General features: G+C 44.9%; 1 protein-coding gene across 1 annotated transcript in view; it reads left to right on the forward strand.

The window, feature by feature from the left end:
- CCDC85C (coiled-coil domain containing 85C) overlaps window positions 1-11,096 on the forward strand; it is a 43,441-nt gene extending 32,345 nt beyond the window's left edge. Inside the window, exons 4-6 of the mRNA XM_010013633.1 lie at window positions 3,675-3,770; window positions 9,425-9,523; window positions 11,007-11,096. Of these exons, the coding sequence (XP_010011935.1) occupies window positions 3,675-3,770; window positions 9,425-9,523; window positions 11,007-11,096 (285 nt within the window). The remainder of the gene's footprint in view (window positions 1-3,674; window positions 3,771-9,424; window positions 9,524-11,006) is intronic.
- Window positions 11,097-13,548: the final 2,452 nt, after the last annotated feature.

A 13,548-nucleotide genomic window follows, 5' to 3' on the forward strand; every position in this document is an offset into this window, starting at 1 on the left:
ATATAGTTATGTGGCAGCTCAGCCACATGTCTGGGGATGAAGAGTGAACCATCTCTGAGCTACCAAATGCTATGAAAACCTATCGAGTTGAAATGCCAGCTGTCCATCTAATACAGAGAGGGCATATTTGAGAAACCCAGGCAGGGAGAGGAAATGGGGTGATTCATGCACCAAAAGACACCGTATTGCTTTTTGCCTGTATGGACAATTTCTGCTTCTTAGGATATAACCAAATTAACCTTGCTATTATTGTCTGTCAGGGTGCTGAGTCAGTGTGTTCCCATGGCTGTGAAAATGTCAGCTATAGGGAATGGGAAGGGCATGGGTTGCTGTAGTGATGGAGGTCCTCAGAGTGGCTGAGTTAGAATGCTGGGGTGCAGCTGTGGTAATTCTTACCCCCAGTTTCCAACCGCATCTATTTTAGGCATGAGGAACCTCCTTCATCTGTGCCGTTCCAGCTACTACCTTAACAATGACTTCCTGAGATTTTGCCCTCCCTCCTGCCTTTCTTCCAATCTCCTGTCTTGTATCTCTGGTTTCCCCTCCTCTGCACCTCATCTCAACTGGTTTCCTGCTTGGACAATGTACATCCTCCTCTTTCTTCCCATTCCGTGACTTTTCTCCTATGTTGGCAGTTTTCCAGTCCATCAACCTTGACCTTATCTCCAGTTCCCTCCATTTCCTCCCCTTCAGCTAACACTGTTGGTGAACTCTGCCTGTTTTCGTCTCCTCCATCCTCCAAAGGCTGGCCATGCATCCTGCTGGATATGTTGTCGTTTGTTTCCTTGCTGACTACAGCCCCCTCTTTTCTGGCCTCCTTTATGTATGCCTCCATGCAGGAAGCTGATAGGAGTTTAGCTGAAGCTTTTATTTTCTGTGAACTATAGTGAAATCAGTGGGAATAAAGCACCTACCCCTGTTACAAAACTCTCTTTCTTTGTGTGTCTGGAAAGAGCCTTTTCTAAGGGTGCAACTGCACGAAAAGCACTAAGTGTAATGATAAATATTACGCCACCATTAGCAGCGTGGGTATTGTTACTTGTTACATCCTACACTTGGAAAGAGTATGGATGTTGGTGAGGTCTTTGCTTGTCCCCCACTTTCTTCACGTGCATGTTTGGCCTTTTGTAGTGACAGTCTGACATGGTGGGGAGGCCTCTGTGGCTTGGGGCATAGCGGGCCACTGTTGTGGTTGGTTGGTGCCCTCGCCATTGCTGACAATTGCACTCAGCAATTTGGACATCTGTTTCAGTTGGCTGGGGGTTTTGGCTTCCAAGCTGAGGATCAAGGATCATGCCTGTTTTAGAAATTAGTCATCTGTTACTGAGACTTCAACAGCAAGTTTGCGGCCGACCTCCCCTGCTGCATCCCTCTTTCTTTAATGTTGTTTTTCTCTTCTTCAGTCAAATTCTCTACCTATTTTCAAGTGGAGCTCAGTTGATTGCCCTTACTGAATTTCAGCAACTTACCCAAGAAGGAAGGTGACCCTTTTCAATGTTTCTTGTGTTACACAATATATGCAGTTCATCACCATGCTTGCAAGATTACTTTTATCTTGTCGGTATGGTGGTCTGTTAAGTATGTTCAAGCTCTTTAGAAAAAAATTCTCTCTAATCATTCTGGTTTCATTTGCATTGTATAATGATTTTGAGAGTGATTACAATCATGGAAATGCTTTGTAGCTCATTAGTGACTTCAGTTTTGTGAGGAGAAGCTGCTGCTGCCTGTTGTATAGGATACCTCATGATATACTCTACTTTGGTCAGAAAACTGTATTTTAAACACAGTTTTTAAGCTGTTATCAACAGCCAGATCCATCAGAATTCCTTTTACTTTGTGACATTACTCTCATCTCAGAAGAAATATTGGATGTTAGACCTTTGCTTGGTATTTCCTGTGTTACTTCTAAAGAGGACTGTGGGGGAAGATCCATATCAAGTGTCATTCATGGCTGCAAACTCCTGAGTATTTTGCCTTCAGTTGTCATAATCTTAGTAATTTATAGAAAGAAGGCACCTTTCATGCTAAAGCCAGAGGAATTAGGCATGTATTGGTGTCTTTGACTTCTGTAGGAGGCTGATTCTGGAAGGACTCTGTTGCATTTACCAGCCCTGTGAGAAACTGTTAACCCATTTTTGCAGTCTTAAGTCACAGCTGTGACCCAGTCCCTGGTCCCCAGCCTCTGCCTTTTCTATGTGATGTTATGGATGAGATGGATGAGGACATGTCCCCATGTTGTCACAGCTCCAGCAAGCTGTAACGCTCTGCCAGCAAGTCCAGAACTATGCCCAGCCTGTGAGCGTCTCTTGGTCTCTGTGCTTTGTCAGTTTGCTACATCTCCGCAGAGAATTACTGTGGAGTTACTAAGTCTTATTTTCCTTTTTCTGAGATGCCTGCATCTCAGAAGGAAATTCTTGTATCACCAGCATCTCAGTTACGAGTCTATGGCTGTTGGTCCCAACAAGGGTTAAGCACAGATCAGTGGCCTAGGCATGAATGGCTCCATGCCTTTCATGCTATTTTTGTCTATAGCCTGACGGATTGGCCCATCTTTTTCTTTAATGTATGCACATGAACACTTTTATTAATAAAAAGGCCCCCACAACTTAAAACGTTTGGAAAGACGAGAGGTGGCGAAGTGCCCCTACGTTCGTCCTCCTTTCTGGCACAACTAGCTTGCTGGCCTGGGCTTAGAAGGCAAAGTGATGAGATGAAGCATAAAACATGCTGTGTTTTTAAACGTGGTAAAGATGAGAAAGGAGTGCCTCGTGTTGTATGTGAAAGCATTCTTGTGATGGTGCTACATGCCGCTCTGCCATCCTAATTTGCTTTCAGAGGCTCAGTATAATAATTCTTTGTATTTCGTAAAGGATGTGAAGACTAAATAGAATTTGGTCAATGGTTTCATTGTTGATTTCTCCCACTGATATGAAGGAATGCAAAAATATTAGGGACAGGCAGGGTGCATCTCACTGAATAAAGATACTGTGTCTCTCATAATCCAAGTCAGATGCATTTAGAAAAAGGGAAAGCCCTATGAAAAGTGCTTACAAGGCTATTTGGACAGTAGAAATCTTTTGTAAAATGTAATTTCGGCATCTTTCCCAATGGGATCCTTCATGCAGGAGGACTGGCCCGCATTTTGGAAACAAACTCAGCCAGCATTAGGTTTGGACATCTGCTTGTTTTAAGGCTGCTTTCACAATTTTCTCTGTAGCTGAAGATTGGTACTTGATGTCTATGTAAGAATGTTGCCAGAAAAGCAATGAAGTTACACCAACTGTTTCTCTCATGAATGCAGCTTCTTAGTTCTTAGCAATGGCTGCTTTATGCTGGAAAATCATCTTGTCTGCCTTGCTCCCTTGGCTAGAAGGATGAGACCGTTTGATCTTGTCCTTGTACAAAGTTATCCAAAGTGAGCGAAAAACGTTTTTTGAATCAATTTAGCTTTAAACTGGCGCGATCTCCTGCCCGAGTACATCCAGACTGTGTGATGGTAGGCTTAAATGGCATTAAGTCAGGTGATTTGTGAGGAAGAGTAGTGGTGTCTTTTGTCTTTGCAGGTGGCTGATTGAATTTGAGAGAAGCTAGTGCTCAAATTTTCTTGTTATTTTCTTTCTCCTTGCTTAAACCACCCAAAAGGAATGAAAGCATATCGTCTCTTATTTCAACAGGGACCAGCTCGCATGACATCTGATCTTGCATCTTCTCCTGCAGCAGGATATGTCCCTGTTGGTCAGAAGCCAGAGGCTGTTGTGCACGCTATGAAGGTAAGGATGCTGCAGATCACTGCACAGCCATGCACCGTGATGCTGTACCGTGTGGTGCGGTGCAGCTAACACTGAAGTGGCAGAACTAGACAGTTGCTCTTCTCATGGAAACATAACAACTAGAAAGTTAATGCTCAGGCAGAATGTTGGTGACTAGCACCTGTATCATGATGAATAATCATTGCTTCAAATAGTTGTGGAGTTAAGCAAGATTGTGCATGACTATTTTTTGGGGTGGGAAACCTCCAGCAAAAGCTGCTGATGCTGAAGGTGTTGGTTACTGTCGTGGTTTAAGCCCAGCCGGCAACTCAGAACCACGCAGCCACTCGCTCTCTGCCCTCCTTCTTCCTCGCCCCCGCTCCCGGAGGGATGGGGAGGAGAATCGGAGGAATGTAACTCCCACAGGTTGAGATAACAGCTCTCCAGTAACTAAGGTATAATACAAACCACTACTGCTACCAATAATAATGATAAGAGGAATAACAAGGGGAGAGGGCACAACCGCTCACCACCCGCCAACCAATGCCCAGCCTGACCCGAGCAGCGATCTGGGCCTTCCGGGTAACTCCCCCCAGTTTCTATACTGGGCATGACGTGCTGTGGTGTGGAATAGCCCTTTGGCCAGTTTGGGTCAGGTGTCCTGCCTCTGCTTCCTCCCGGCTTCTTGTGCCCCTTCTCACTGGCAGAGCATGAGACTGAGAAAGTCCTTGGTCGGAGTAAACATTACTGAGCAACAACTAAAAACATCGGTGTTATCAGCGTTGTTCCCAGGCTGAAAGTCAAAACCACAGCACTGCACCAGCTACTAAGAAGGAGAAAAAATGACTGCTGTAGCTGAACCCAGGACAGTTACCCTTCCTGTTCATCAGTCCTGTGTAAACTGGATCTCTGGGGTGACAGTGGTGACCAAAATGCTGTTTTAAATGGAACACAAAAAGCAGTTCCTCCATATGCTTTATTTTTAAATCCTGCAACAGTCTTCAAAGGAGAACTTTTTTTATGTAAGTACACAGCAAACCATGGCATCATACCGTGCAGATATGTGTATCATGAGTGGGGATTAAAGTCAGGATCATTGGTAATAAAACCCATGGGACACTGCTAGCTGAATTAAAGGAGAAAACTTGCACCATGATTTCACAGCAGTTCTCAAGTGCTAGTGACCATCCATTAGCAGGAAAATGTGATACCCTGGTGTTGCAAGTTTAACTAGCTAAGCAAGTTCCTTCTGAGTATCTAAGGGACACAAAAGCACAAATCCTTTCCAAGGTGCTCTAGCGATGGCTGGAAAGTCTCTAACTAAATTAGGCTCTGATTGGAATATATGGATGTATAGATTTGCAGAACATTGCAGATTCATGTGATACCTTTGTTTTTTCTGATGCTTTGTACTAATAGTTTTACTTGCATTTAATCATCCAAGCCGTTATGCAGTCCAGACTACTGCTCTTGGCTTTTTCTTCCCCAGTGTGGGTTTCATAACTTTCTACTTCGGCTCTTTGTTGCATTTGGTGGGGTGGTGGTGAGATACCACATTAAGCAGAGTTGATAATGTTTTTAAGTTACAATATTATGAACACATTCTGGGGGAAAATTAGGTTCTTATTTGCTTTAAGGATTATGTGACTGAATTTGTTGGTAAGGGCAGGAAACATAAATGGTTTTAAGATGTGGTTTGGTAAGCTTATGGAAAGGACTGGAAAATCATGAAGAAGATTCTTGGAAACTGGAAATGAAGTTTAGGGGGTCTGGCACAACAATGCTGTGCCAATATAAAAGAGTTGAAGTTGCATATATGGTTGTTTGTTAGCACATATTATTAGTAATCCTCTACTTCAAAGCTTTGTTGATTGCTAGGAAAGGCTGGAATAAATTCTCCTCTGCAACTTCATTATTTGCCCAGTGTGGTACGTTCATCTGTTTCCCAAACCCTGGAAAGCGCCATGGCTGGAGTCAGGAAGCAGGTAACACAGCAGTCACATCTCATGGGCCATAAAAGATCTCACATGACGTGTCCTGCTCACACACAGGGTTAAGAATATTCGCACATTTGAAGTGAGGAGGAAATTCTCCTGTAGGTCAGTGTGGGAGGGAGGCATGAGAAGGCGTTTATTTTTCATCCTGTGGCGCATTTCTAAGGATCAGCTGGTAATTGAAAAAACTGAGGAAACTGGCCATGATCTCATGTGGCACAGTCAAATTGTGGCTGTTGGTCTCCATCTGTGGATCTTAAGCTGGGTAGAAGATGATGGGTTTTGGCCATGGCATGCTATAGCATACGGGGTAGGTCTTACTGCACCCTGCAGAACTGAATAGCTTTTCCAGTGCCAGCACCTGCAGGTGGGAAACTGGATGCAGCTTAGACCCTCCCTGCCTGAGATACAGTTCATGACCTTCCCTTGAGGAGGGAGTAGAGAAGAGAGTAGCCTAAAAATGAGACTTTATGCTTTGGCTCTACCACATCAGATATTAGAAAAAGCCCTTGTTGGTTATGTAAAAGAGTCCTTATGGCTGTAGCAGGCTAGCTCCTTACCATGAGGAAAAGCAAGGAGAGGTGGAAGTTGGCTTTGCTTGTCTTGCAGGATGCTTGTGCTCAAGTCTGTGCAGTGCAGCTCAAGTGAAGGGCGCTGAGGGGCTGTGCACTTTGCAGGGCTTCTGGATTGTCTCATCTGCACCCATCTATGTGGTATCCTCTAGGCTTTTTCCTTAGTTTTTTCTGGCAGCTGAATACTGGCTGTGTGGCTGAAGCGTTGTGTGCCATTCAGCATAATTAAGTTCTTCCTTTAGCACGTTTAGGGGTTTTCTTTATTTTTGCTTCTGAAATAGTTTTTGTTTATTTACGCCTACTAAATAAGGAGCAAGATGACAGGCTGGCACTCCTGACAGCTGTTTTTGCTAACAAGAATAAAAGGTACATATGCTACAGCTCAGTATCTCACTGAACATCAAAGCACTCTTCTTGGGAATTGAGAAAACCTGCTAAAGATGTGGGGAGGTGAGGAGGAGACACATGTGAGAGAACGACATTCAGCCTATAACCCAACTGCCCCACAGCAGCAGCCTGGACCTTTTCCATGTGCACAGAACCATCAAGCAGGTGATCAATCACTCCTGCTGATCTTGGGTAAAGCAGGATTTGGCCCTGCCAAAACTAAGGAACAGTCCTAGCAGGGCATGTAGACTGTTCCCTTGCTGAAACAGGATGGCATGTTCCCCAGTGCTTTGTCCAGTTGAGTTATAAATCAGTAAAATCAGCGAGGCTTGCACCCTTTGGAAAGCATCCCTCAGAGTGCTTTCTGGTACAGAAACGCTTACCTCTGCTTTCAGCTTCCCTTCCAAAGCTTTACTACAGTCATCCAGACTCTCTGGTGGGGTTTTTGTTTGTTTGTGTGTTAAATATTCATTGCATGGCCATGTGGGGCTAGTGCAGCCAGTCAGGAGGGAGGTGGATGTGATGGACCGGGTGACTTTGAGGTGACACTGCCTTGTTCACAGACTTCAGTGAAGGACAACTAAATATACTTGAGGTGTTCCTCACAGTTCACACATCATCAGGGAGAAAGCCAGACCAGCCGCATGCTCACTGAGAGCGAGGTGCAGGTTATCTTCGGGAGGTGGTGTCCCCAGGCAGAAGAGCAGCATCACCCGGTCCAGCCCCGTTTGCCTGCATCCGAGTGGAGCAGGCTGCCCGTGCCGGCTGCTGTTTTACCCAGGGTCATCGCATCGCACCCGTGTGTCCACAAAATGACAAGTGCTGTCAGTGCACCTTGAACAACAGCAGAAGGGAGGGGATGGCATGAGCCACTTCCAAGCGTGGGGTACATTTGTCTGCTTTCTGTGGGCTCCTGGGTTGGGATGTGGCAGAAACCATGGGAGGATATACCCTGGTTTCTTAGATCCTAGCTGAATCCACAGTCCTTGAACTTTAGCTGAGCTATAGGCAATTTATGTGAAGGCACATCCGTAGTCCCCAGCAGTGTAACTGGAGGAACATTAACCTGGTCTAAACAGCTGAGGAGGCGCCTAGCAGGATCTGAGAATGGCTGGGGCTGGATCAGCACTAAGAGTCCTTCCTGTCTTTCTTCAGGACCTGATTTCACTCATCAGCGTATTTTTTTCTAGTCTGCCTTTCCAGGCTAGGCTGTTGAGTTTTATCCCCCCAAAATTGCTTTTTCCCATACCCAAGATGCTAATACATCTTTACAAAGTGCCTAGGTAGATGTGGGGTGGGCCTTGGGAGCAGGATGGTTTCCAGAGTAAATGAGTCCCAAGTCATTCAGAAATGAAGTACAACCGTAACTTGTGTCTGCTCAGCTCTCATCTCTGCCTGGTTTACACCATTAAAAGACATTTCTACTGAAAGAAGTGGCCTGTGCCATCCTTCCACACCTCCTGGACTAGGGAATGTGGTTTTAGGTTAAGCACAAGTTCTAGAAAAACAGTTTGTTTCTGTCCACTGGGACTCCTGTGCCTGCAAGATTGATGGCTGGTGGAAGCAGAGGCTGGAACTGATGTGATCTTTAACTAATCTAAACCATGGCTGCCCTTGACGCTTGCCCTGCGGACACAGCCGGTGCTTAGCTGCCAGCCAGGCAGCCCTGGTGCTGTGCACGGGGGTGTGATCCTGCAGGCTGCTGCCTTTCAGCTGAGCGTTGGAAACACTCTGGCTCCAGACGAGCAAGTTCGATGTGCCAGTCCAGCTGGATCAATAATTAATTCCCTCCTCTTTAGCAAAAAAATAGATGTTCTCTTTGTCAGCATGCACATGCCTTTTGCATCCCTCTTGCTTTTCCTCTGCTCTTTGAAAGGATGAGGATAATTCTTACCTGTGCAAAGATTGGTCCCAAGTAGGTTAAGGGCCCTAGGAGAATGACCTATTTTTGTTTGTAACACAGTTTGAAGTACAGCAGGATTGCTGTGTGGAGGCAGACCCAGGGGTAGTCTACCCTGGTATCCCATTTCATGGAGCAGCCAGTGCTGTATACCTCAGGAAAGGGTGAAACCCATCCTTGCATTGTATCTAGCTCTGTACTTCCCTAGGAGGTGTAGGAATAGTTTCACACTCAGATACACCTGCTGTATGGCTTTATATGCGTGTGGATGCATCATGGTGAATGTGCTGTTTGATGGCATTGGGTGATTCCAGGAGCTTTGACCCTGCACAATGAGCTAACCACCTTGCTCAGCAGTGGCAAAGCCCTGGGTGAGGTATGTAGGTCACTCATCTGGAGGTAGTCCTGTGCTGTGATACACCTGACTTGTCCAACACGCCTGTCTGGAGGAGCAATCTGCATGTGTGCGGATGCGATGGAGGGGGTATTGAGGGGGCTGCCTTGCTGGGGGCGCTGCCTGGAAGGTGGGGCTGTTAGCAGCCTTCCTGGAAGAGACGTGTCTGTGGGCACAGGCAGCTCACTGCCACTTACCACATGGTCCCCCAAGACTGTGGTGGCAGCCATACCATGCAGGGGGTGGGACAGATGCATGCCATCACCAGTGAAGGAGGAGGCTGGAGGCACCCCTCTTCATGTCATGCTTGGTCTTGGCTCATCTCGAGGCTTTGTGACTCCTGCCAATTTAGATACGGATCAATGCTGTTGTTAGGGACACATAATTATTTGAGGAGAATAATGCTTTTGTAATGTTGTTTTTTGTAGGTCCTTGAGGTCCATGAAAATTTGGACAGGCAAATGCAAGACAACTATGAGGAAGACCTGAGTGAAAAGGAGAAAGCGATCGTTCGTGAAATGTGCAATGTACGAACTCCTCTCAGTAACTCTAGGGGTTTCTTTCATGGTCTTTTGTTGTAAGTGTGGAGGAGGAGGGGTCTGCTGTGTACAAGCCCTGCTTGATGCAAGATCCACAGGCACAAGGGCAGAGTGGAGGCTCTGCTGACCACTGCTTTGGGTATTAGTAACCCGAGTGCCTCATTCACCGCATGGAGCAGCCTTTGCTCAGCTGCTAATTCCCACTTTGCTGCCTTCAAGTGTAGAGTAGCTGGTCAAGCTGACAGAGCTGTGCAAGTGGCACTCCGTGGCTAGGAGAGTCCGGTTAGCAGTTGACTCTGCCTGTGCCCTTAGGGACTCAGTTTGGGCTGAGCAGCAATTGATTGCCATCTTTACAGCTGTACAGTTTGAATGGGTTTGAACCTAAACCGTAAGATAACATCAGAGGGAGAATCTTCTTGTCTGGAGCTGTTGGACAGTACCATGATGTGTGGAGAGCTGTCAGCACTGCTAACATTTTGGCAACCACGCTGTTAACTGAACTTGCCACATCCGGTATGGTGGGCCTTTGTACCAAACCTCTGCTCTGCTGTACCTGCTGCCGTGGCACTGCCTCCAGCTGCGCAGCAGTTACGCCATGCTTCAGCTGTGAGCAGAGTTTGAGAACAAGCATCCTTGGCAAGGGCTGAGGTACTTCACTTTCGTTGCTGGATCCCGATAAGCAAAGCCAAGACCAGACTAAACGGGCACATGCTCTTTAGGGTATTTTGTCTGCTTAATGCCACATTCCGTGCAGCCATGCGGGGGGAAAGGTAAACATCGTAACTTCATCCTTCCAAATGGACTCATTTCTGTTTGTCATCAGCTGTTTTTTCTTTAAATATTTATTTGATGTTGGCAGATATAAAGTGCTTTGCAGCTTCTTATTTTTAAAAACATCGTCTCCCTTCTCTCAGTGGCCCTAGAGTGACAAAATACACGTGTTTAGAAAGTCACAGATGTGTATTTTTAATCATTGCCTTTTCATTATTTTTGTGTTCGTGGTAGCATCTTTTCTGTAAGCATGGCAGGGCTGACCTAGCATTGAACTCAACTTCTGAACCTAGTGTATTTGTTTTATGCTGTTACCCCAAGCGAAAATAGTTCTAATTTCAAGAGAGACTAATTAGAAAAATGCATCAATGGTGTTTTCCTTGGGAACTGGTGCGCAGGTGCCATCCAGTGGCTTTGGGGAGAATTACAGCGCAGCTCTAGGAAACGGCTGATGGTGACTTTCAGACTGCAATTGTAGAAATACTGCAAATCATAGAATAATTAGGGTTGGAAAGGACCTCAAGATCATCTGGTTCCAACCCCCCTGCCATGAGCAGGGACACCACACACTAAACTATGTCGCCCAAGGCTCTGTCCAGCCTGGCCTTGAACACCGCCAGGGGTGGAGCACTTAATTCCTCAGAGGCTTTGGATTTTAATTCCCGTCTTTCCCTCCCTCACCCTTTGTTTTCTCTTACAGGTTGTCTGGAGAAAGCTGGGTGATGCCGCGAGCTCCAAACCCTCCATCAGGCAACATCTGTCAGGAAACCAGTTCAAGGGCCCCTTGTAGGAACAGCATCCCGGAGACTGGAAGTGATGGATTGTGTGAAGACTGAAGAGGCAGAGCTCAGCGTTTCTGGCTGCCTGTTCTTGGGGAGTTGGGGTTGAGTTTTTTCAGGGTTTCCTTTTTTTCCCCCCAGGTTTTTTTGTTTTTTTTTTTTCTTTTTTTTTTTTTGTAACAATAGTGTAAATACGGCAGCTAAAGGCCTGATTTCCAGGCTGTGGTGCTCTGGAACTACTGTTCAATGGGTAACCATCCAGTAATGCCAGACTTGCATCATTTGTATTGTAGTTCAAACCTGCTTTGTTGTAATGGTCTGTTTGTAGAATTAACTAACTCGAGAGAATTTCTATGAGGAACAAGAACCCTTAAACTGCAGAGAAGTCACAGTTTGTATCACTCCTGTCCACCCGCTTGTCAGTGATTCATAGCTGAGTTAGTGGCTCCAGGCAGCACCTTCCAAGGAAAAGGCAACTTGAATTCCCTGGCTTACTGCCTGCTAAGCTCCTGAGCTGCTAACACTTGCTTTTGGAGGTCCTTACTCAGAAGAATGACATGCAACTGTTTTCACAAAGCGCTGTGGAAAATACTGAGTGGTGAGTTAAAACACTGGCACTGCTCTACATTGTATGGTGGTACTCACCACACAAGCCTACAGAAAGGCACGAGACTCTGTATCAGCTGTTAATGAACTATTTTTCCTTAAAAATGACACGAGATTTCTGCAGTCACAATGTGAATGAAGTCACTTAGCCACACACCAGTATTCCCTACAAACATGGCAACACTTGGCCTGTAGAGCTTTTACTACAGAGTAATTCAGCAGATACTGCCGTCCTCACAGTGCTTGTGGTGTTCACAGGATCTTCGAGAGCAGCAAACCTTTCACATAAGGAAGATTCGGGTGGTTTTTTTAATGGTCTTGCTGGATCCCTTACCTACCTATACTGGTTCCTGTGTAAGGTAACCGAACAACAACCTTGCAGAGCTGAATAAAAACTCCATAAACACAGACTGTCGGCTGAGACTACTTTCTGCCATTCAAGCTTTATTTTTGTTAATGAACCAAAACAAGTGGGTTTTCCGTCTTCAAATGGTTGTATATAAAACAATGGGACTTACTTGCTATTGTGGAGTAGCTGCTTGTATAGTTGTAAGAATTTGCCCCTTCTTTTCCAAGTTGTCACAGCAGCTGTCCCTGTATTTCATTAGATGTTCTTTCCCAATAGTCCAAGGAAGCAGGGCTTGGTTGTTAAACTCATTGGTGTAAAATAGTTTTAAAGACAGGCATGTGAAAAGATCAAAGCCTCCTCTTCAAATGTGCGTTGATTATAGTGATTAGTTTGAAGATTTCATGACCTCAAACACCATCACTTTCTTTTTATCTATCTCCATAAAAATCAGTCACAGCTACAGAAAGCTGAATTAGCTGGACATGTTCTTCCTCTTAAATTAATTTGTTCTACCAGTTGAGTTATTTGACTTGTGGTATTGTGTTAACAAGGAGCACTGATACAATGCCAAGGAGCCCATGCTGCAAGTTATGAAAGGTAATTGGTCCCATGGTATACAATAAACTAGCTGCCTGGGTGAAGAATTTGCAGTGTTAGGGCTGGAATCTGTAACCAGTAAAAAATAAGGAATACAACCAAAGCACACAGTAACCAGTAAGAGTAAGCACCACTTCATTATTCATTTCAGAAATAAAAACATAACAGTCGAGTAGGTTATTTTTAAAAAAGCAAGAAAAACACAGACACATACTCTCACTCACACATTTACCAGTAGCTTATTTCTTACTACTTGCTCAGTCAGCGAACACTGAGTTAGCTAACTCTAACTGTAGTAATATTTACTACATAAATATTGGAGTCTGGAAAAATCCATTCTAGAGTCTGTCTCCTTTAAAATATAGCATCTTGGAAGGATTCTGGATTTCCTCCTCTTTGCCTTTTGTTTTGACCGCCAGTTTCTAGTCACCATTGAGTACTTGTCTTCCTCCTGTACAAATTATACCTTGTCGTACCAGAAAAGGTGATGTAAAGCAGAGACATCATTCTTCCTTAACATCTAATATTGAACAGAGGGTTACTTTAATCTGTCTGCTTGAAAGCCCATTCTAATTTTGGTGGCATCTAATCGCTGGATTAAGCAGAGAATTTAAGCATATTGGGAACAAGGTTAATTTATGTCAGTGAATTTTAACTAAAGCAATGCAAATGTTGCCAGCACTTGTAGAGAGTTAACTGTGTTGATGACATGCTTGCTGTTTTAGGAGTGTATTAGAGTAGCAGGTCCTCTCAACAAGACAAGAGCTATACTACTAATCAGATTACTAGTCTCACCAGCCATGTAATTCCCAAATATTCCCTGCTATCAACTCTCTTTCAAAATCTATTCAATGACTTCGAGCAAAGCTTGTTTTATTCCACCTGCAGATCTCATCTCCAAAGGAAAGAGT

This window comes from Nestor notabilis, unplaced genomic scaffold (genome assembly GCF_000696875.1).
Source record: "Nestor notabilis isolate BGI_N333 unplaced genomic scaffold, ASM69687v1 scaffold1954, whole genome shotgun sequence".
Lineage (NCBI taxonomy): Eukaryota > Metazoa > Chordata > Aves > Psittaciformes > Psittacidae > Nestor > Nestor notabilis.